The sequence below is a fragment of the Podarcis melisellensis genome (assembly GCF_964234715.1).
Source record: "Podarcis melisellensis genome assembly, chromosome: 12".
Classification (NCBI taxonomy): Eukaryota; Metazoa; Chordata; class Lepidosauria; order Squamata; family Lacertidae; genus Podarcis; species Podarcis melisellensis.
The window spans coordinates 21,348,562-21,372,628 of NC_138544.1; the positions used below are offsets into that span (position 1 = coordinate 21,348,562).

Below are 24,067 nucleotides of genomic sequence, written 5' to 3' on the forward strand. Positions count from 1 at the left end.
CCATAGGGAAAATCGTCTAGCGAAGCGTCGCAAAACCCGAAAAACCCTTTCGTCTTGCGGGTTTTTCGTCTTGCGAGGCATTCATCTTGCGGGGCACCACTGTACAATTAGAGTTGGACATGGACCATGATCTCACATGCACACAAGGTGAGAAAACTATATACAGTACAGTACATTACTCTTGCACCAGTGTTCATATGTTGCGATAGCCTCGACCTCTTGCTAAATAACAGGAAAAAGAACAATGCAATAAGTTTTATCTCACAGCTAGAATAGCGATCAGCAGCCTCAGATAAGCAACATACATTTTTTAAAAATCTGACTCGAAAATACTTCGAGCTAATTCTGGAGTTTGCTTTTATCTGTTGAAATCTTTTAAAACAAATGTTATAAATGAGGGGGAGAGAATCTTGTTAAAGAGTATTTTTTAAAAACATCTATCTATCTATCTATCTATACAGTGTGTATATATATATATATATATATATATATATATATATATATATATATATATATGAGTATTTTTTAAACACACACACACATATATATATATCGTATAAATTATGTTTCCCAGGGCGGTCCTTTTCTAATTTGCACTCAATCACTCATTCTAGACGCAGCAACACAAGACTTTCGCAGAAGCAGAAAAACAGCTCGCAACTGCAGCCCGCAACCCTCACCAGCCTACGCGTTTCGACTGGCGCAGCCGCGCGTCAATCAGAGCGCCGTGCCCGCCCCACTTTGCGGCGTTGAGGACGGAGCGAAAGATGAAAACAAGGCTAGAGCTCCACCCACAGGTCCGTAGAAAGAAGGCGGAAACAAAAGAGGAGGAGGAGGAAATGCGCGATGACGAAACGACGACGCCGCTCAGCTGGGAGCAAGCCGGCCAATCGGAAAGCGCCGCGGAGAATTTTGAACGAAGTCGTCGCCTGAAAGATACAGACACAAAAAAACCCCCACCACCACCAACGGCTTTTTGGGTTGTCGCGCGCACTCGGTCGCACAGTTGAAGGCAGCTGAGGGAAAAAGAACGAGGGACGAGCGCGCGCCCCTCAGACGCAGGTTCGGCGGTACTACTCTGTCCGTAATGGCGGCGGGTGGGTGCGAGGGAGCCCGGCTGAAGGGCTCCGTTTGCGGTTCTCCGTTTGGCGCCGGGAGGGGGTAGGAAGGGAGAGATGAAGGATGGAAGCAGGGGGGAAATGGAGGCTCCCGCCATATATCTTACAAAGCGGAGCCCGAAACTGGAGAGGCCGTTTCTGCCGAGGGCGACTGGCCTCGGGCTCTGACTGCTAAGAAACTGAAGGGGTCGGATCCGCACTTAGTCGTGCTCTTGGTTGAAAAGAGCGAGCGCTTAAAAGTGGCCTGGGTTGGGTGCGACCCAGACGGCCCAGCACTCCTCAGATAGGACAATTGTGAAGTCGGAAGGGACCCTGAGGATCATCTAGTCCAACCCGCCCCCTGCAACGCAGGAATAGGAAGCAGGACCGTTACGCGGTTGCGCACTGAAATCAAATCAGGCCACGCCTAATAATACTGTAGTAATAAAATATTTATACCCCACCCATTTAGCTGGGTTTCCCCTGCCACTCTGGGGAACATTAAAGGGTAAAGGGACTCCTGACATTAAAGGGTAAAGGGACTCCTGACATTAAAGGGTAAAGGGACTCCTGACATTAAAGGGTAAAGGGACTCCTGACATTAAAGGGTCCAGGGGTTGCGGCGCTCATCCTGCTTTATTGGCCGAGGGAGCCTGCGTACAGCTTCCGGGTCATGTGGCCAGCATGACCAAGCCGCTTCTGGTGAACCAGAGCAGCGCATGGAAACGGCGTTTACCTTCCCGCCGGAGCGGTACCTATTTATCTACTTGCACTTTTTGGCGTGATTATGAACTGCTAGGTTGGCAGGAGCTGGGACTGAGCAATGGGAGCTCACCCCGTCGCGGGGATTCGAACCACCAATCTTCTGATCGGCAAGCTCTAGGCTCTGTGGTTTAACCCACAACGCCACTGGGGAACATTAAAAAGTGATAAGACATAAAGCATTAAAAACTTCTCTAAACAGGGTTGTCTGCAGATGTCTTCTAAAAGTCAGATAGTTGTTTATTTCCTTGACATCTGATGGGAGGGCGTTCCACAGGGCAGGCGCCACTACCAAAAAGGCCCTTAGCCTGTTTCCCTGTAACCTTACTTCTCGCAGGGAGGGAACCGCCGGAAGGCCCTCAGAGCTGGACCTCAGTGTCCGGGCTGAATGATGGGGGGTGGAGACGCTCCTTCAGGTATACAGGACCAAGGCCGTTTAGGGCTTTAAAGGTCAGCACCAACACTTTGAATTGTGCTTGGAAACGTACTGGGAGCCAGTGTAGGGCTTTCAAGACCGGTGTAATGTGGTTTCGGTGGCCGCTCCCAGTCACCAGTCTAGCTGCCACATTCTAGATTAGTTGTAGTTTCCGGGTCACCTTCAAAGGTAGCCCCATGTAGAGCGCATTGCAGTAGTCCAAGCAGGAGATAACCAGAGCATGCACCAATCTGGCAAGACAGTCTGCAGGCAGCTAGGGTCTCAGCCTGCATACCAGATGGTGCTGGTAGACAGCTGCCCTGGACACAGAATTGACCTGCGCCTCCGTGGACAGCTGTGAGTCCAAAACGACTCCCAGGCTGCAGACCAGGGAGTCCCCCACACAAAGGTTCCAGGTTCAATCCATGGAATTGGGTTTGATACTTGGGGGTGGTTTTTTGGAGGAAGGGTATCTGAAGACAGGAGTTTGGAAAGAGTCTGCAGTGAATATAGACTCCAGAAGCTCAATTCAGGGTAGGATGATAATAATAATATTATAATAATTTATAATTTATACCCCCAGCTACTCTGGGAGGCTCCCAACAGAATATTAAAAACAATAAAACATCATACATTAAAAACTTCCCTAAACAGGCTGCCTACAAATGTCTTCTAAAAGTCAAAAAGTTGTTGGTTTTAGTAAGTCAGATAGTTGTTTAGTTTATTAATAACAAGAGCAGCAATTGTGCTCTGTAGGTTTTTCTTTATACACCCCTTGTTTGTAAAAACAAAAGGCAAAAACATCTTAAGTGGTTAGGGTCCAATATCTCTTTTTCTTTGCTTTTGTTTTTTTTTAAAGCAGTGTATATATACAGTGGTACCTCGGGTTAAGTACGTAATTTGTTCCGGAGGTCCATACTTAACCTGAAACTGTTCTTAACCTGAAGCACCACTTTAGCTAATGGGGCCTCCTGCTGCTGCCGCGCCACCGGAGCACGATTTCTCTTCTCATCCTGAAGCAAAGTTCTTAACCTGAAGCACTATTTTTGGGTTAGCGGAGTCTGTAACCTGAAGCGTATGTAACCCGAGATACCACTGTATATGGGAACAATGTTGCCCTACTGTATACGGAAGGGGATGAGGGTGGGGGGCGGTTAATAAGAAATCTAATTAAGAAATCTATTTTAAAATGGGTATTATTTCTAGGTGGTTTTGACCGTCTTGTTTTAACAAGCTATAGTTCGCAGTCTTTAAGACTACTGGTTCAAATTAAATAAGTACATTCTTTCAAATTTATTATTTAAAATAATAGGTTTGCTCCAGTAAATCTTTACGTACTGTTGAAGAATAGGCCAAACATTACCTTTTCGGTACAATTTTATGATAAAAACAGATAGCTGATAGGTTTTTTGGGGTGGGGTGGTGGTATTAATATAAGATGGGGTCAAAGAGTTCATTTTTGTAAATTGGTAAGAAAGCCTTTTAAATAAATATTTGTTAAACTGTAATCATTTGTTTTTGTATTTTTTTAAGGTGGAAAATGACTAGAGAAAGGTGCTTGAAAAAGTCATTTAAGGACAGTCTGGAAGATATAAAAGAACGAATGAAAGAAAGGCGAAATAAAAAATGGGCACAGTTGGGCAAAACCAAACAAGTCTTATCTGTCAACAGTAAAATTACAAGTAAGTATTTTTTAATACAGTATTTTATTCAAGTTTTCCTAGAAATAGAAATTTTAGGAATTATTTCCATTTTTTCCAGACAACTCATCTACACTGATGAAAAGCTTTCAAACAAACAATCGAGCATTAGCTCTGGCTTTGGAAGAGGAGAAGTGCAAAGTGAGGGAAGCACAAGATACAATCCTGTATTTAAAGAGAGAATATCAGAGTCTGAAATTTCAGATGTTTGCCTTGCATAGAAAGCTGGCATTACAACAAGGAAAAGAGCATTCTGAGGTATTTTATCTTAATACATGTTGTATATATATAATGCCCAATTAAAATACAGGCGGCAATTGTTTTAGGAGTGTCCATTTGACATATGATTGCCAGCGCATGGGTCCTTTTGGACCCAAAAGAGAGTAGGATGGGGTGCGCTTATATGTGCTCCACCAACGCACGCAGGGCCCAGGGAGAGAACATTTATTTATCACTTCAGACCAGAACCAGAAGGAGTTTTGAAGTTGCAAGAAGAATAAAACACAATCTGTAAATAAATCCCTTAAAATGTTACAAATAATACTAAAAATGTTTATCCAAAGAATTACCTAAAAGCACAAAATATCCACTTCAGCTGAAAACACAAATGACTACAAAAAGAAACCACATAAAGCCAGATCATTAGGGCTGCCCCAATGCCTAGAAAAGGAAATGTATTTATTTTTCTGTTGCCAAAAAGATGACAAATGTTAGTGGCAGACAAGCTTGCAGGTGTAGAGCTTTTCATAATTGGGGACTCACAGGAAAGGCTTGTTCTCTTGTTGTCACCCTACTGACATACTTTGCATGGGGCACACAAATGAGGACCTCAGATGTCTTATTTCAAGGTTTGGGTTGGTTCATATGGGGAAGGGTAATCCTTGAGAATGTAACCTGTGGGAGCAGTAGCAGATAACTTGTATAATAAACAAGAAATAGGAACCACTATTTCCTGTTCATTTTATTTCTAAACAAGCTTACTGTTGTATTGTAACTACATCAGTTAACTCTTTTTGTTTCTGTTAGACTAGATTAATGGCTTTGAAGGAGATTATTTCTAAAGTTGTTCAAGACCTACTCAATGCAACAAGTCTTCTTGGTTCAGCAAAAGGTCAATATAGCACAGCTCTTGTAAGTCTTTTTCCCATCCTTATATTTGTATGTTACTTTCTGACTTTAGACTGTTATCAGTTCTGCATCCATTAAGATAATTGCTTAAATATTTTGCTGTTACTGTCCAATAGTAACAGTAATCTTTTCTATTACTGTCCAGTAGTCTGCCTCATAAGCTGCAGCTGGGAACCACGTTTTCAGACATCTCACTTTTATTATGTGCTTCTTGTATGGTCCATACAGCATAATGGTTTTCAGCATAATATCTTGAACTTTTACAGAACCAGACTCTCAGTGCCTCAAGTGCTGAGGAGTGTGATTCTAGCAATGTAAGAAGCCAAGATTCCTTGTAAGTATACTTAATATATTTCAATTTTTCTGCCTGTTTTTCCCCTTCAAAACAAAATTAAGAAACTTGCATCAATAAAATATTTTTTAGATTGTGTTTTATACACGCAGGTGCACACATACACAGACACTATGATAATTGAAAATGGTTTCTGTTAATTTATCACTTCCCCCTCACCCTCCAAAAAATGTTGCTGTGGAATAGAAAAAAATGGTTTTCTCATGTTGACTGGTGGTTCTTAAATTTCAAGAGCTCTTCTCTAAAAAGCCTATATAATTGATTATGAAAACTATTCCATGAATATATGTCCATGTTATTAGAGCACTGAGTCAAAATTATGTGATGAGGACAATCCAAAAGTGGAAAATTCAGGGTGTGAGAGAAGAGCTTAGATGCCTTTTATCTCTCAATTATGAAATTAAATGATTAGAATTGAGAAAATTACCAAATGACCAGTTAACAATGCCAAGCTCAAAAATGTTTGCATAGATCTGAAATTATGATTCAGCATATTCTGCAACCACATTTTCTCCATAAGTACCAGTAATCATCAGGGTTGGCCTGTGGGCTGGAGATTTCTTTGAGTGTGGGCCAATGAGTCAGGAACAAAGAGCAATCTGGCAAACCAGGAAGCAAAACCCAAGAGGCAAGATCAAAGCAGGACCAGAAATACAAGGCTCACTCTTAATGAAGCACCACTGAGACAGGAAGCCCTCGTACATCCCTTCCTGTCTAGGAGAAAGCAATGGTTAGCCTGCATGAGTGAATCGAAATCTTGTTCCATGTTTCCCCAGAGAGTGTGGAGTTATGAAGATCACAACAGGAGGCATATTTTAGCAGTTTCTGAGAGTGTTATTTCTTTAGAACAACTGTACTTTACCACCAAGTACAGCACTTTTGAACAGGAATGTTTCTTAGAAAACGTGTTTTAATGCAGTTTTTAATTAAAACATTTTTTTCTCTGTCGAAAACCAATTTGAAGTTGAGAAAACTGCCAAGTAGTTTTGTATTTCATTCTCAAGCGCATATTCCTGGAATATACCTTTGCTTACAAGAATGAAGGTTCTCATTCAGTTTTAATTTAGGAAGCCCTTAATTTTTCTTGTGGAGTGTGTGTACCAAAACTGCTGTATGAGAATCTGCTCTTAAAATAATTAAGTGAATTTCACCTCCCCCCCCCCTTAGGGCACATCTAAGGCATATCCTTTCTGTAGATGCAAGCAAGCAAGATAAAACATCTAGAACAGAATTAAAGGATAATACACATACAAATTATTCAGATGTAGCTGATACTCAGCAAGATGTTATGACTGAAGATGTTCTTTCAACATCAAAGACGGATACAGGTAGGTAATCCCGCATTTAAGATTCTAAACATGGGTCAAAGGCTTTACTATTAAGGAGCATTGGCTGGGTTCTAAAGAACCGCTGCTGATTCTGCATACCTTATTGTTTTTTAAACCACATGCTTTTTTCGAAGCTGAGTGGATTTTAAAAGCAGATTACCGTATTACTTGGAGGTTTGCTTATTGCAGTGGGAGCGAGGAGTATATATTTCCTGTCTTAGGAACACCTAAAGTAGCTGTTTGGATTCTGGTCACAGGTAGCAGCATAACATCAAAGAAGTTTCATAATCTTGTGCAAAACTATTTCCTTGCTATGTGCCATAACTGCACTTTTTATGAAAGGTGTCCCTCTGCTGACAGAAGGCTCATTAATTTAGCAAAGCCTCCTGTCAATGGAACAGGGATTGAGGCAATCTTCAGTGAGGCGGCCCCTCAGCCCAAGCTCTGAAGAGTCCCCCTGCCTCCAGAGCAGGTGGCAGTGGAGTTGGGGATTCTTGGGAAGATTCATTTACAATTGCCTTAATCTCTGTTCTGCTGACAGAAGGCTCTATTTGGATCAAAGGTTTGACAGAGGGATATCAACTGGTTTGCAACCATAATGCATTTTTAATTAAACATTTTAAGTCAAATTTGCTGCCTTTAATACTCAGGCATGAGATACTGGGACATAAATGTACATATAGATTTGGCATAATCATTTGGCATAATCAAACGATTCTCACAGGACTAAGTTCTGCAGTTCTCTTTCCCACTCTGCACAGCTTTGGCAAAGTACTTGTACTGAGGTGAAAATGACCTGATACAATTGCCTTTGCTTGTGGAAACAGATTTCTGTTGTAATTCTCTATGTACATGTGTTATTGGTAAACGATGTCTACTTCTGCTGCATCAGTATTATAATTAATAATCATAATTTATTATTATAACTGTTCGTTATAACTGTTCAATCTGATGGACCAATCTGCCAAACCCTACTAAACCATATTTAGCATCTAATTTTTTTCTGTGCTATTCTAGTAACTACTTAAAGCTTTAATGTATGTATTTTTAAGCTTCCCTGCAGAATTGACACATTATTTTAAATTACCAGGTTGGCAAAGTAGTTCCCACTGTCATATGGAGTATGAGAACAGAAATGAAGAGAACATGCAATTTGAAAGTAGCTTACTAAAAAATGTATCTATCCGTCGTCACTACTCCAGGATCAAAACTCAGTATCCATTTGATGTATCTGATGGTAGCAGTCCGGAAGTACTTGAGCAGATAACAGAATGTTGCCAACAAGATGAACCTGGCCCTGAGTCAGGCTTGGTGAAAAATAATGAACAATATGAAGAAACTTACGTTTCTCAAGAGAAACATAAGATAAACACAGACAAAACTTTGGAACAGCCTAATATGTTACCTGAATCAAATACCCCAACAGCAGCCCCCAAACAAACTGATTTTAAAATTGTTGGAGGTTCTCAAACACACAAAGAGAGAGACCAGAAAAGAAAATTGGAAACAAAAACTAGATCCAGGACAAGGTCCAGAAAAGAGAGAAGCCATAATAGGAAGTGCTGTTCCAAAGAAAAAACAGATAGATCAACTGGTTCCAATGATGCTTATGATTTTGTTTTTGCGGAGTGTGTCCATATCACACCTTTCCGACAAAACAAAGTTGAAGAAAATAACATCCAAGAAAAAAATAATGGAGAAGAAACAGAAACTTCTTGTAACGAATCATTTGCTTCAGAAGAGGACTCTGATGATAGTCAGTACGTGCCTTGCATGAAAAGATCCAGGAAAAGCTTAGAATGCACAACTGATGGCAGCCCAAGACACACAAGGCAACAATCAAAGAACGCTGTGAATGAACAGCATGGCAGTAGACCTGAGGGGGAAAACAGGAATACTAAAAAATCTGATAATTCTGCAGATAAGGAAAATGTTGAAAGTAAGTTATAATTTTGTTTTGAAAAACTGTATGTGAGTTAGCATAGAGATACTGACAGCTAACTCTGAAAAGTTTGGAAATCTAAATTTGATCAAACACAATAGGATTTCTCTTTCTTTGGCTGCAAAAAGGATAAATCTAATTTGCTCAAGTGGAATTCCTTTGCAGAAATGGAATGCCACAACCGGATATTTCCTGTAGTTTTTTCTCCACTTTAGAATTGCCAGGAAGAGGGCTAACTAGACCAGCGGTTTTAAACCTTCTTGAGTCCACAGCTCCCTTCACCAACCACATTCTTTCTGTGGCTCCGCTGTGGAAGCCACTTACACTGGGATTGTTACAGGATGCACATAAGTGGGGATTTTCTCATTCTGCCCCCAGCCCTGTTTGGCACAATTTTTGGTGCGCATTTAAGTGGGAGCGCATGTGCCGACTGGAACCCAAGCAATGCCACTGCTTTGCAGGGCTGAGCTGACATATCCCACCTGGCAATCCGTGTCTGCCTTCCCTGAAATTAGCATGCACATAATGGGGGTGGGACAGAGAGCGCAATACCAGATTAAGATCAGAAGCAGAAATATCTTGTCGTCATGGGGAAGGAAACCGAGAAACACAGCACAGGACACACATTCAGACATGCTCCTTTCCTGCAACATTCTCCCTGTCCCCATAAAGCTGGGTGACTGTTAAGGGGGGGGTTGCCGGGGGGGGAGAGGTAGAGAAGAAGAGGGGAGGGATGTTGGAGGTAGAAGGAGTGAGAAACAAAAGGCACTCCTCATTTTTAGGGTTATTTTTAAATCCTTCCTCATAGAACACACATCCAGGCACACACATCATCAAGCTACTTTGCTATTTTCTTGCATTTCTCATGCCCTCTGTGTAAAACTATGGAACTGTTAGTTACTGAAGCTGGGGAGGATTTTTGTTGGGGGAGATTCTAAGAAGATAAGCAGTCATGCAAAAGTGTCTTCACTTTATTTGCCACTTTTATTTCGGGAAGATAATGAGCTGCAAGTTAAATCTGCCGGCTCCCCTAAACATTCCCCAGAAAGGAAGACATAATGCAGGAAGATACAGGCTGCAAGTTAATGAAAGAATGGCCCCCAGGGCTCCCCTAAATGTTCCTCAAGTCCATGGTTCCATAGCACACTGGTGGAAAACCAATGAACTAGACACAAACATGCTCATGTTCTTACATTTTGTCTCCCAGTGAAGAGCACTCACCCTCTGGAGCTTCCCAGAGGGAGAAAGAATAGCCATACTCCTTTTCCTGATTGATTTGCACATCATAAGCTATGAAAAAATGACTAAAAGAAAACACATAATTTGCACACATTTTAGTCTTATAACCTGTAAAAGGTGGGAAAGCAGCATGTGGGCCAGATCCTCAATTCCCCCACCTCCCACAGGCAAACTTTGGAAGTTCAAAGGATTTCCTGGTAACCACCAATCACCCTTTGAACTCCCATTTGCAGGCATGGTTTGAAATCGATTGTTGTCTTCCAACAAGAGCCAAATCTGGTTTTATCATGAATATTGGTTGTTGTCATCTTAAAAATCGAATAAACTTAACATTCTGCAGAATTGATATACAGAGCTTTACCAATATTAAGGTGTTGTTTGGAGCCACAGGAAGAGGGTTTGTTTAAAGCTTATTCATTGCTGACGTTACCCTTTAAACATTTTTCTCCCAGCAGATAAACCATCTAGGGCTCTTGAAAAATGTCATCCCTGTTTCAGTGATATTACCAATTTCGAATCAACTTCTATCCAAAGTAGAGTTTCTCACCCACCGATGAGTACTGGAATAAAAGGTACTCCTCGAAAGAAACGTAGATGTACTGATCGCGTGAGCTATAAGGAACCAAGTCTCAGCAGGTCAGTATATTTGTTTCTAAATGGATATGCACCAGTTTCTTTCAAAAATTTATTGTATAATTTAGTTTTTAGAAATTTGTTGTATTAGTTTAGAATTAAATTTTGAATATAAAATCCAACCTTGCTTATGAATTTAGTTATGAGGCAAAGTAAGAATTACATGAATGCTTTCAAAACTAATGTACTATTTTGCTTTGATAGGAAGCTCAGAAGAGGAGACCCTTTTACAGATAACATCTTTCTGGATTCTCCAATTTTTAAGCAGAAAAAGAGCCGCATGTGTAATTCCCTTAAAAAGAAATCACTGCCCAGATCTAATGAGGTATTTGAATGCGTTGGTTGATTTTAATAACATTTTTAGGGAACAAACCCTTTAACTTGACAATTTAAGTAGTTGTATTGATATAAAGGTAAAGTGTATTTGCTGAAATATCAGTACTGGAAAATCTTAACTATGTTTGTACATAAAACAGCTTTTAGAATTTAACACACCCTGGCCCAACACAACGCATATACAGTTGAAATTTATGTAATATATGAACAACTAGGATTTTATATTAAAACTTGTAAACATCAAATTTGTTGATGTATTTAGTGTTGTTGTTTTTTTCTAGTTTCTTGTTACACAGGAAATGGGAATTTCTTTTGCTTGAAATGTAGATTAATGTAATTCTACTTTTATAGCAAATCTTCAGATTACAGATTTAACTGTTGAAAGTCTCTGTAGTGTTTTCTAAATGATCATATTGAAATAAAATGTGTCAATGTTTTTGAAAAAGATAGCTATTTTAGTTTGCTATCTCAGTGGTGCTATTGTTCCAGCATCCATTCCGTTGTGTTTGTTCTGATGTTTCACTTTAACTGCATAAGGATAGTAGCACAGCTATCTTAAAAAGATTCCAAGGTGCATTCTTACGCAGTTACTTGGAAGTAAACCCTACTGAACACAATGATTCTGAGTAAACATGAATAAGCTTACCCTCTGGCTGTCCTCAATCTACGAGTAGGTTCCAAGGGGTGAATTGGAATGCTCAGTTTATAAGCCAACTTTTTTGTGAACTTCATGTGTGTCTACACACATGAAGTACTGAACAGGTAATGAAGATAGTTTCTTTTGGTAATAGTTGCACTCTTTTCAATTCAGATCTATTCTTGGGGGTGGGGGGGGACCCTCAATGGGTCCACAGGAAAACGGATTAACTACATGGAATAGCATAGTGTTTGGTTCTTACCATCTGAAAGTGATGGTACAATTGTCAGAAAGTCTATTCACACAAGTTAAATATTTCAGGGGTTTTTTATATGCAAAGTACGAAATAGCACACAAGATTAATTTTATACATATAATTTAAAACCATTTTATACCAGAACAATAAATAATTTTACAAATGTAGAATTTCACTTAAAGCATTTTTAAAACACATCGTACTATATAGCTTTATTGCACAATATCTATGAAAATAATCTTTAAATTAGAAACCAAATGTTCTCAATATAGAAGAGACTCTAATTTCAAGACAATAAGAATCTTTGAAAATAACACTTTCACAGGATATCAAGCTTAAGAGGTGATTTTGTTGGCCCAGTTTACAAAATAATTGAAAATTACTACTTAAATACTCTAACACACAGCTGCATCATTGTACCTTAAATACAAAGCCAAATAAATTGATTTTTATATAAAGCACTAAGGCATTTATATGTTACCATTTTGACTTAATTTTGTACCATTACCTAGCAAGGGTAATCTAATCTTAGAATAAACACTACCATAGCCATTTTGAAAATAAATTTCTCTTGTAATTCTGTTTGGCAATTTTTTTACATCAGTTTTGCTAGTGAAATATTTCAGCGCATATAAAAACAATGAAACTAGCTCTTGAATGCCTTTGTATAAATTAGGAGAAAGAAATAAAATGAATACATTTACTTTCTTGGGTGTTGCAGAATTGCTGCCTGCTCACATTCAAACAACTGAATGGCAAGTGAATATTTCCTTCCCTCACCTACATGAATGAAGGTGTAACTCCAATATTTAATGTAACGAGTAGGTAAAATACAGCAGTAATGAACAATAATGTTCTAGTAATACGTCGGTTGAAAATCAGTTTAATGTAACCGAAATAATCCCTATAAAAACTGGGAGAGGTGGATGTGCTCAAAACTACTTTTATGGGGAAGTTCATGAAACCTCTTGACAGTATCAACAGTACTGATCTAGAAAGTGTTGAACACAAGAATTAATTTGTGGTAGCAGCTAGAGAGCAAGCATTCCCATTGGGTAAGGAATATCATATGGGCTAGTCAAATGCACATGTAAATCTGCATGTGCTTTGGTTTCATATGTATGTCAGTCACATCTGGTCAGTGGGGGAGCTTCATGCTCTGGCACCGGGGGGCAGGGTGTGCTGTGGGCAGGGCGCAGGTGGGGGGAGGCAGCCACGGTGGCACCCCACTGGGATTGCACCGCCGGGGGCAGTGCGCTTCCTCCGCCAGTGCATTTGGTGACTGGTGACATCTAGCGTTAGCCTACGTGTGTGAAAATCAAGACTATCTCTTTTCACCCAAGTACTGCAGGACCAAGTGTGACTTTAAGGGAAGAATGGCTTTCCAGGGATAAAGGTATGTAAAAACTTATGCAGACAAAGCATTTGCTGGATTAGGGCATAAAGGTAGAAATGGTTATCGTTTATCTGAATTAAGCTTTTGCTGGCACTACAAAAGTTTTAAAAACTGGTTTGTGACTAGCACAGGTTTTTTTGGAAATGTGACCTAACACAGTCAAAGTCAGATTATGCTACATATTTAGATTTTCTTTGCAAACTCTAATATTAAAGAATCAAATTCACAGAGGAAGTTTGAACCTACTGGGTTTTTTGTATCTTAGAGGATTTCTCTTTCTTTCATAGCACCTTCTTAGTTGAGTGTTTCATTAAAATATATATAAAACTCATTTCCCCCTTCATTAGCATCTTTTGTAAAAAATAAAAAGCTATTTTACAATTTGATACTGCAGTACATTAAGCTTAAACATTCACTGCTTGGAAAAATTTCCCTTTTCAAATCCCCAAACAGTTTGTGCAATACTTCTAATAAAAATGTATTATTGAATACACTGCAAAAGGGCATGCAAGTGTACATTTAAAAACTTTAATAAAATAAACTCTTCTATATTACATGTTTTAAAAGTGCTAGTAAATAAAATGTTTTTTTAAAACACAAATTTCAATTCTATTCAAAGATCAACTGCATATTCTGCTCTTAAATTAGGCATCTTGATTGCATGAGAGGACTGATTACTTGTCAATTAACCCAGCTTCTTTAATTTTTGTGTAGAAGAATTTCTCTAATATATTGGCACACTTGTAGTATTCACTTTCAGGAGGGTTGTACTCTCTGCAGTTGGTAAAGACTCGCTGCAGATCTGCCATGAATAACTTCTTAGACACGTAGTACCTGTTCTTCAGTCGCTCACTCATCGTTTTCAGATCTGTATAAAAACAGAAAAATCAGGTCTTGTTCCTACAATATTTGTATATCCTAGGCTTGAATTTTTTTACTATTGTCATCCTCCCCACCCTCTGCTTCTTTAGTGAAAAGGTCCTGTTTCAAAAGTACCCTTACAGACCTTTTAATTTCTATTTTAAAATGTACATGCTGAAAATAGGCTGGTGGTGAGAGCTCTTTCCCCCATTTTTATTTTATTTAAACCTTGGCCCATGGTGATAACCAGACTACAGTTGGAATCATTCCAGCAAATATGAATTATGGGTTGTGATATGACTGCCACTAGGGGCTACAGTTTAAAAAGTATATTAAAAAAAACCACCATCATGGTAAGTGCCCCCAACCAGCCAGACCTGTGGCTCCCATCCCCTGAAATTAAATCATTTGGGTTGATGAAAATCTCAGTAGCGGAGGGTAGGGCAAAGGTGTTACTGTAAGCTATACATAAAACTGTGATGACCTGGGAATCTGATTCAGAGGCTGAACCGGAGGAATCCCAGCCTGCACAGGAGTCCCCGCTTCCAGGGCCGGCTGAGCCAGGGCAGGGCCTTGAACCTGAAGGGCCCTCACCTGTGCCGGATCCTCAGGAGCAGACACCAGATGAATCCACTCTGGCTCCGGGGGTGATTGAGGACCCATTGCCTGCAGGTGCTCCTCTCCCAGCCCTGTCAGGGGAAGGTGAGATTGCCTCTGGGTCCAGTAACCCTCCAGCCTCTCCAGAGCTGCAGAGGCTCAGGGCAGAGAGGCGGAGGGAACTAGGTTCTCTTAGGAGGAGTGCTCGCCTCCAGGCAAGGAGTGGCGAGTCACCTGTGGGCCGGGACCGCCCTATGCCTCAGAGGAAATAAAGGCCAGTCAACCCAGTCCCAGGTTGCGGGAGCAACATCACTGGAAACCTGTTCCTGCCAGCACCCTGACCCGCTCTTCTACTATCCAAAGTTCTGTTACTACACAGAAGGACTAGGGTAGTCTTTATCTTAAGGGAAAGGTTTGATTCCTGGTATCTCCAGGTAGGGGTGGGAATATCTCTGTCTAAAATCCTGGAGTGCCACTGCCAGTCAGTTAAGATAATACTGAACTAGAAGTACAAATGTTCTGAATCAATATATGGCAGCTTCCTTTTCCTGTTTCCTTTTGTACTATAAACGCAAGAACTGCACTGTTGCAGTGCACTGCAGGAAACTACAGGTGTTTGTGCAAGATTTCATGGAGCAGTATAAATAAGTCCGCCCCCCCCCTTTTACTCTTGGTTTCTGGGAGCAAAGCCTATACACTCAATTTGCTTCTGGTTCATTGGATGCTCTACTTTTTAAAAAGTTGATGGCCTTACCCATGGGGAACCTTATAACTTCATAATAACCAGGAGCTTCTGTTCTCTTCACTGGTTCCATGAATGGCCAAGCGCTTTGATGGCTCTGGTAGAGGGGAGAAAATACACTCATGAAACAACGCACCATAGCGGTAAAAGGTTTCAGAATATTTAAAGAAAATGAATGCTCACCTTGACCTGCTGTAGAATGTTTTTTAGTGTGCTGTAAAGCTGATCTGGATCTTTGGGTTCTTTACTTAAAAAAAAAGAAAAGTAGACAAGATTCAAATGTATGATTTGTTCAGTTTCATAATGCTCTTTAATTAATAAAAAGCAATCACCCACAAATTAAAAATGTATTTTAGTTACTTAGCAATTGTGCAGCATGTATCAATGCTTCAGAGGTACAGTACAGGTAAACTCTAAAAGGCTTTATTTATTGTTGAAAACAACGCTTACCCTTTTTCTTTACTGCTTGGTTTCCAGCCAGTATCTCCTATAAGCAAACAAAAGTGAAGCGTTTAAGAATAAATTACATTAGATTACAAAGTAACTGAGTTGGTGTGGACCTATCACAGAATTATATTGCATCCTTACTGAAATACCAATCAAAAGTAACAGCTATAGTAATTCCAAGTCCACCTAGTTTGCTTTAGTCAACACTCCCAACATTCAATTATATGTTCAAGTATGTCTAAGTAGGATAAACCACAAAATCCTGTGGACCGCCCTGAGATCTTTTGATGAAGAGCAGTATACAAATCTGATGAAGAAATATTTTTTTAAAAAAATTGACTAATTTATCCATTCATCCAATAATCTAATCCTACATGTCCCTCCCCAGGCTATGTGGCAAACCGCTTTTGAAACTGAGAGGACTTTCAAACACAGTGGAGTATGGCATGGGGTTCTGCTATTCAAAGTTGGGGAGAATAACAACTGCAATTCTATTCAGTTATTTAGGAGTATGTCCCATCGCACTAATTTATTCAGATGCAAATCCCAACGGACAGCATCCATTGCTGCTTTCTGCAAGCTGTAGCCCTTGTCTATTTAGAGGCCTTTCGTTAATTCTTCCCAACCTGGAAAAGGTTTTTAGGGGGGGCATATGGGGACTGCAGCATAGAGGAAGGGGGCAGGAGCTGCTTGCTCTGTTGCAGATGCAGGCTTCTTGTGTAACTGGATGCTTGCTAACAATCCCATGTGAATTTTCTTTACAGAATTGAGCCGCGCTCTGTGGGACCTACTTCTGAGTAGGTTTAGGACTGCATTGAAAATCTGTGTAGAGGCAATGATCACTTTGCGCAGCGGTTCCTGACCCCTGTGCGTGTCGGTGGAACACACATAAGCCTACCCCCTTTTCTGGCCACTTCTGCGTTGCAACAATGTGCAGTTGTGCATATACTGGACAAGCGTAAAAAGTCGCTGCCTGTACAAGATAGCAGAACACAAAAAATCTAATGGAGTAAGCACTGGCTGTACAGTACGGCATAAAAGCCTGCGGCTACAAAAATAAACCAACGTGTGCATAAAACACCACAGAGCCTCAGATTCAAATATAATCAACTACTTTTAATGCATTATTTCAAAAGTGGTATAGAATTGTTATGAATAACTAGAAGCAAGTCACTTCAGCAAAAGAAATTCTCAAGTTTAAACTGAAAAAGAATGAACCCAAAGATAACTGATGTATGATGGTACATACTAATTCCGGGAATGCTTTCTATGGGAATCTGCCGTACACCATCTTTGAAACAAGAAAGGCCGGGATAAACTTTCCGAATCTGAGCTTGCTTCCTTTCAATCAACTTTTTAATAATCTGCAACGAAAGTAACACAGAAATTATACTTTTGGGGTGAAGGAAGTAGGTGCTGCACCAACAGGCATAGATGAGTAAAGGGGCATTAGAGGTGCTTAGGATTTCTATGGATCTAGGTGGCCTTCTCACACATCAGGAGCAGGCTTGAGTCACATCACTGTCTGCAGTGTGATGCTTATCCATGCTCTACTGAAAGCATGGCTGCTGCACAAAACCAGTCGCCTCCAGCTAAAGATGAACCACAACTAGGGACTTCACTTAGGTGTGTTTATACATCTCAACTTTCTTCCATCAAGGTGGCAAGCATGTGGTTCCCAGGTAGTCTCCCCATCACTCTGACCATGCTATGGGACAATGGCATTCGAGGACTTTTGTACACCAAATTAAAAACAGGTTACACTGTCGGATTAAAAATTAAGAATCTTCCGCTTTTCATTTTAAAAGCTGCTTTTTTATTGTTGCGAGGCAGCCTTTGGTAGTAGGGCTACCTGGTCCATGGAACAACTATGCTAGGCGTGGTTAACCTCTGCCCCTGCCCCAAAGACCCCCTGAGAATTTGGTGGCTGCAGGGGCACAAAAAAAACACCTTCACCCTCCCTCACCAACAGCACGGGGGCTCTGTCGTTGAAAGATGGAGCACTTGGCATAGGCTTCTGTTGCTGGGATGGGTGGAGAGTAATGTGGGGAATACATGGAAAGTTGTCCTGAGCTTGCCAATTGGGGGTCATGGGTTCAAATCCCACTCCTGCCATTGTTTGTGTATATGTGCTAAAGTAGAGTGGACGTTTTTTCATCACACAAACTTTTTTTGCCGCTGCTATGTGGCTCTCACAAGAGGTCCCCAGAAGGCAACGCTGTCCTCTGGTTGAAAAAAGGTTAGCCACTCCTGTTCTACAATCCTATGCATGCTTACTCAGAAGGAAATCCCACTGTGCTCAACCGAGCTTACTCCCAGGAAAGTGTGCATAGGATTGCATAGGATTGCAGCCTTAAATAGAAAACTATTTATAAACGGGGGGGGGGGGGTCAAAAATTCTAGTAAAACCTTTTTATCTGTCCAGGCTTTTTGAATTACTGTTATTTTTTTTACCTGGCTAAATTATTTTATTCTTCTCAAATTTCATCAGTCTCATTCTGAGAGCACTGCAGGCGCTGACAGTGACCCAACGGGATCAAATTTGAGCTACTGGGGCCAATTCAGGGTGGAATATAATTCAAGAAATAAATAAATGTTGCTGTATTTTTGTATAGTTGAGCTGTGTTTTAATGTTGTACAGCAAATGGGGAAAAAATCTCTTTTGAACGAAGGTGCAATTTATATATTCTTCTGATAAAGTAAGGCTGGCTTATTACACAACGAGAAGAAAACCCACATTTGTGTACCAAACTGCCAAATTAACACTTCACTACTTTCCATTTCTAACAAATATCGTTCCATACATCAATATTTTTTGCCTGTAAGAAAAGGAAAGGAATGCTTTCCCATTTCCAAAGCTATTCAGAACAAGCCCCTCTGTCAAAGTTGTGCAATAAACCTTATCTCTAAGAAATACTTTCGGGGCAGGTACTAGTAATTTGTGTTTTAAAAAATAATAGAAGAAAATAAACATTTGGTTTCCTTTCTTTCTTTCTTTTACCTCTTTCTGCTTCTTAATGATGACTGAGAATTCAGTGTAAGGGATCCTTGGGTTTAGTTCACATCCCATTAAAGTTGCTCCTTCATAATCCTTGATATAGCCAACGTATTTTGCTTTTGGTACTTTTATTTCTTTTGAAAACCCCTAAGGGAAAGAAGAGTCATTGTCAATGCACTGTGTTCACCTGCTTTCCAGCAGCCTTCTGGGACCACTGTGAGGTTCGTCCATCGTCGTCCCCACCCCCGTGGAAGCACAGAGTGACCTTTTGCCTCGTGGGCTTTCAGACCACAACTCTGCAGCCCAGATGAACCCAGATGAATACACAGTTCACCAACTTACACACTACTGAAATACACATATGCCTGCAGTCACACTATATACCACAGGGCCCCTTTTAGATTGAGTTCACTATTTACCTCTGATTTCCAAAGTTGCCCTGCGAGCTACATAGGGCCTCAGGAAGACCTCAAAAAGGAAACAATGAAAGAAACCCAAATGGCATATAGATATTCCAAAAACCTGTGCAATAAAATTAAAGGGGAAAGATCCCTGGTGGAACTTCAGTAGATGTGGATATGGTGCCTACGACTGACAGCAGTTCTACAAGGAAGGAGAGGTGAGTTAAGTTGAGTGCCCAAAGGCAGAGACAAAAATCCCGCACTGGTTCAGCTGCCCTCTCTCCTCCTTGATCTTTTGAAATGGAATGCATTAACTGCTACTCTCATGTGCATATTCTTGAAATATGCTTTGAAGAATTAGAGTATATATCCAGTCCCTGTTTGGAGGAAGGAGAGCGGTCACTCAACACATTTTTTTTCAATGTAACAGCAGAGCACGATTTCAACAGGGAAGTTTGGCATTAGGTCATCATTCTATTGCATAAGAGCAAGCATGATACCCATTTAAAAATGTAAATGCCCCGCAAATTGTGGATGGGATGGGGTGTCGCTTGTTAACAACTTTGGCCTAAGGCTGTAACCCTATACATTAATTATCTGAGATTGAATTCAGTGGAATATACTTCTAGGGAGATATACTGTACACAGGATTGTGCAGTAAATTAAAAGTGTGTTTGGGAAATTCATTCAAAATACAGAATGCTCTGTTAATAATGTTCTCTGCCATTCCTTGGAAAACCTACTTATTAACAATATTTCTAATTGGACCTAACAAAAATGTTTGCAGGACACTTTACAAAGTATTAGGAACACAGGAATAAAATAATTCTGTGGAACAGGAAAAAATGCAAAATGTGAAACAATGTGAAAGCAACAGGAGATTGTACTTAATTCTGGAGCTAATTCCTGTTAATTCTCCAGTTAATAGTTGGTGGGACACAAATTTCTTCCTCCCAGTTGTCTTTTGAGAAGCAGGTGAAAACATACAGATCTTTGAGTGAAGTGTATCCCATAATTCTGGGGCCACCACAAAAAAAACAACAAAAAACTGGCAGATTACTACCTTACCTCCTTAGAGAATGAAATCCAATTTATGGCTCTGGCTATAGCAGGAGAACTTAAAAGCCACTTCACCTGCCTGATAGTGACTTCTTTAGGATGATTTCCCACCACCATCCAGTGATGTCTAGTATTGGTTACTAAGTGACTGTTCCCTACCAGCCCCAGATACACTGTTGGGTGTATGGGACTGGTGCTAAAACTTTATCCGATGCAGAAGAGTCACATGATAGCTGCACTAGACAATAAAGCTCATCAATGGCTTTAGGAAGCAGGCAAAGCATGGGTTTACATGCACCGCTCTTCAGATTCAAGGAATAACAACGTTTTCCGCTCAGACATTTGGTCACCGTCCACCTGAAAGACTTCTCCATCTTTGCAAACCGTTCTTAAAATTTCAGTCCCTCGCACAAGATTAAAAGCACTGTCTCAGGGCTACTCACTTGCTTCTTGAAGTAGCCAATTGCATATTCATCTGCGTATGTGAGGAAGTTGAGAATATTGTGCTTAATGTGGTACTCCTTCAGGTGATTCATTAGGTGAGTTCCATATCCCTGCACAGAAATTAGGAGGACAATTTAATTTCTGCGAAATGCAACAAGCAAAAAACCTTGAAGCTCATATGTAAGAATCTGAGGACAAAATAACTTTAATCAAAGAAACATATTGGGACAGCAGGAATGCTGTGTGGGTGCCGAATAACATGCTTCCGACTTCCAGGGTGAAGGGCTGCTGATTTTCCCTTTTCAACTTCACATGCACACTGAATTTTGCTTCAGAGCCCAGCCTCTCGAGAAGCTTTAGGGTAGAAGCTCTCAGGCCCTGCAATGGGACGGGAAGTTTAAATGTTCTGCTGTGTGTGCCAAGTCTGCACAAAGGCCTTTGGGCCCCAGACCGAATATTTAGACCTGGAATCGACTACCCTGTTCTGCTGGCAGAAGCCAGTGGAAGGACTCCCGCTAGTTCAAAAGGGCTTTCCCTGCTCTCAGAACTGACGGAAGGATCTCTTCAGCACTACACTGAAATCCACCCTAAAAGTTTTTCCTGGGTGTTCAAAGTGCATCACATATATTATCTCAGTAAGCATTTCAAAAGAAGCTATCCCCATATTTCTGGTGGAGACTGAGACTGACAGAATAGCGATTTCATGGCTAAAGTCGAGATTTCAACCAGGGATTTTCCAGTTTTGCCGTCTATTACTATCATGAAGTCTCTCTCCGCTATGAATACACTTTTCTGCAAAATATGTCCTATTTAAAGGGGTTTTTTATTTTGGGTATGTATCAGCTAAAATGAACAGCAAAATAACAAAAACAACAACATTCTAATGGTGCATATTATTTTCCTGCCTAATGCTCCCACCCACCACGTAAGTAATCTGCATTGACTGAGGAGGAAACAGAATAATTTCTGTGGGTTAAGAAAGGGTTAACTGGGTTGGGTAATGATCACGAGCTATGACGAAGGCAGGAGAGCAGAATTGTGGAACGATGTATTTAACCAGTGACTGACATAGAAACTTAACTTACCGTATTTTTTGCTCTATAAGACTCTTTTTCCCTCCTAAAAAGGGGAAATGTGTGTGCGTCTTATGGAGCGACTGCAGGCTGCGCAGCTATCCCAGAAGCCAGAACAGCAAGAGGGATTGCTGCTTTCACTGCGCAGCGATCCCTCTTGCTGTTCTGGCTTCTGAGATTCAGAATCTTTTTTTTCTTGTTTTCCTACTCCAAAAACTAGGTGCGTCTTGTGATCTGGTGCGTCTTATAGAGCGAGAAATATGGTGCTTACCACCACCCATGTACATTAGTTGTGGAGAGCTCCACGTGTTGCTGAAGTAAAATTCCCATCATCCCTGGCCATTGGCCATGCTTGCTGGGGATGACGGAAGCTGAAGTCCAGCAACATCTGGAGGGCCAAAGGTTCCCCACATCTGGTGGGGAAGGACAAAGAACAGATGTCGGCGGTTCCTGCCCTAAAAGGCTCACAATCTAAGATATATGCAAGCAAGCATCAGAGGAAGGTGGGGAACAAAGGCGAGGGCAGAATAATATGCGACTAGTTCAGTTACACTGATATTGACTTCGTTACATGACTGAAAGGCATTCCAGAAAAGGTGAATTCTGAGTTCCTCCTTTGTGGTTCATTTCATGTGATAAGAGGCATAGCTGAATGCCTCTTAGAGATGCATGGATTCATGGTTCTGGCTCTCTGCTGATAGCCAGACTACACTTAGGAGAATGGCACAACGGTTGAGACAAAAACGCAACACATTTTCTTCTTTTTACAAGCTGAATTTCCAGGCTTTTTTAAATTTGGCAACCTTTCTACAGCTGGCATTTATTTCTGCATCCAGGCACTTTTTGGCATGTGCCTGCTGTGGGAGCACCCTCGCCGCCTATGGGGCAGATGTGCAGTTGTTTCTGTTGGCTCAAAGTCAGGGGAAAGGCTGTGTGCTAATCAAATGGGATGTGCCCCTACACAATGCAATTATGCCTGCATATTGTACAGTGAATTTTGTGCCTTTCCCTGCCACTGACTTTGTCCTTACCTTGACTTGTTCGTTAGAAGTCACAGCGCAGAAAACTATTTCTGTAAATCCTTGAGACGGGAACATTCGGAAACAGATGCCGCCAATCACACGGCCGTCTTTGATCAATGCAAGGGTCTTGTGTTTCCTGGAGTTATATACATTTTATGTCAGGCTTGTTTCACAGCGAGTGATGTATAAGCATTATCATATCTCACATCCACAGCTAGAGCAGCAATAAATAATAAAAGCATTTGATGCAAAGACCTGACGCCAACTTCATGCTCTGCACAGTCGGTAAATACAAGATCTTAGCAATATATTACATTAAAGAGAAACAAAGCTGCTGATTTACTTTATTTAAAAAGTAAAGATGCCCAGGAAAGTAATTATTACCGCGTTTTCCAACCCCCTTCCAAACAAATATCTGAACGTCCTATCATACAGTTCTGTATTATGTTTTCCTACATTATAATGAAGAATTACTTGTTTTTTCAAACTGAGGAACAGTTTTGAATTCCCAGCACGAAATTATCATTGTAACAACCACAGGTGCACATATAAAACAACAGTCCTCTTCTCCCCCCAAAACAACAACAACAACAACAATATGTTAACAGTGGGGCAGGTTTTTGAAACCCAAGTTTGGTGAAGATATTAGACTCCAAAAATAGCAACGAAATACAGATGCTGTTAAGCAGGTGGAAAGAGGCTTTCAAAGAACAGCTAAGGAGACATTTTTATTGGCTGATATTAGAGAACCATAATCTACAATGCAGTAATATCTAAAATAGACAAATATTAATTTATATCAATCAATGTCCTGGTTCTTACATAATGCTAGCCATGGTTTGTCTAGTTCAAGTGTGATATGTTTGAATGCCTGAATCCAGTCCAAAATGGCTTCTTTATCTTGCAACAAACCAAAATGTGAAGTCATGGTTTGCTATTTGCTTAAGAACCATGGATTATTTTGGCTATAGTTTGGCATTGTGCCAGAATCTAACAACCTTGTTTAACCAGAGTTTGTTTGGCCACCCACAAACAGTCACCAGGCTACAGGGTGCACAATGCAGGAACAGCTAGAAAATAAACTATCTGTGGGACTACGAATGGGTTCATTGAGCAAACCATGGTTTAGTGTTACATAGTCAGTAAGTGTAAATACTGGTGCTTAAGCCTTACTTTTCAGTCTAGCCAAGCTTTGTGGGATT

The 24,067-nt window shown here is 40.6% G+C and overlaps 2 protein-coding genes across 6 annotated transcripts in view; one reads left to right on the forward strand and one right to left on the reverse strand.

The window, feature by feature from the left end:
* Positions 1-750: 750 nt before the first annotated feature.
* Positions 751-11,178, forward strand: SGO1 (shugoshin 1). Of its 3 annotated transcripts, none has more exons than XM_081883116.1 (9): positions 751-1,062; positions 3,808-3,956; positions 4,036-4,232; positions 5,001-5,105; positions 5,369-5,436; positions 6,622-6,782; positions 7,873-8,721; positions 10,419-10,599; positions 10,801-11,178. In XM_081883116.1, exons 2-9 carry the CDS (start codon positions 3,815-3,817, stop codon positions 10,940-10,942), a joined length of 1,845 nt encoding a protein of 614 aa, XP_081739242.1. In that variant the 5' UTR covers positions 751-1,062; positions 3,808-3,814; the 3' UTR covers positions 10,943-11,178. The 3 variants fall into 3 exon arrangements, with proteins under 3 accessions (XP_081739242.1, XP_081739240.1, XP_081739241.1); XM_081883114.1 differs by having other exon boundaries at positions 755-1,062; positions 10,416-10,599; positions 10,801-11,173; XM_081883115.1 differs by lacking the exon at positions 751-1,062 and adding an exon at positions 1,065-1,097 and having other exon boundaries at positions 10,416-10,599; positions 10,801-11,177.
* Positions 11,179-11,877: 699 nt separating this feature from the next.
* Positions 11,878-24,067, reverse strand: part of KAT2B (lysine acetyltransferase 2B) — a 42,784-nt gene continuing 30,594 nt past the window's right edge. For 2 of the 3 annotated variants that reach the window (XM_081883112.1, XM_081883111.1), the window contains exons 11-18: positions 22,875-23,001; positions 20,770-20,880; positions 18,870-19,013; positions 17,118-17,232; positions 15,872-15,908; positions 15,605-15,668; positions 15,434-15,518; positions 11,878-14,089 (exon numbers count right to left, since the gene is read on the reverse strand). In XM_081883112.1, the coding sequence (XP_081739238.1) occupies positions 13,896-14,089; positions 15,434-15,518; positions 15,605-15,668; positions 15,872-15,908; positions 17,118-17,232; positions 18,870-19,013; positions 20,770-20,880; positions 22,875-23,001 (877 nt within the window). In that variant the 3' untranslated portion in view covers positions 11,878-13,895. The remainder of the gene's footprint in view (positions 14,090-15,433; positions 15,519-15,604; positions 15,669-15,871; positions 15,909-17,117; positions 17,233-18,869; positions 19,014-20,769; positions 20,881-22,874; positions 23,002-24,067) is intronic. The other variant, XM_081883113.1, reaches the window with a different exon arrangement.

What these genes read in the sequence shown, in the direction of transcription:
- SGO1 (XM_081883114.1), top strand. Translation starts at nt 3,815, where the DNA reads ATGACTAGAGAAAGGTGCTTGAAAAAGTCATTTAAGGACAGTCTGGAA. An exon ending in AACATCAAAGACGGATACAG is followed by an intron (nt 6,783 to 7,872) that starts GTAGGTAATCCC and finishes TTAAATTACCAG; the next exon opens with GTTGGCAAAGTAGTTCCCAC. An exon ending in AAGGAACCAAGTCTCAGCAG is followed by an intron (nt 10,600 to 10,800) that starts GTCAGTATATTT and finishes TTGCTTTGATAG; the next exon opens with GAAGCTCAGAAGAGGAGACC.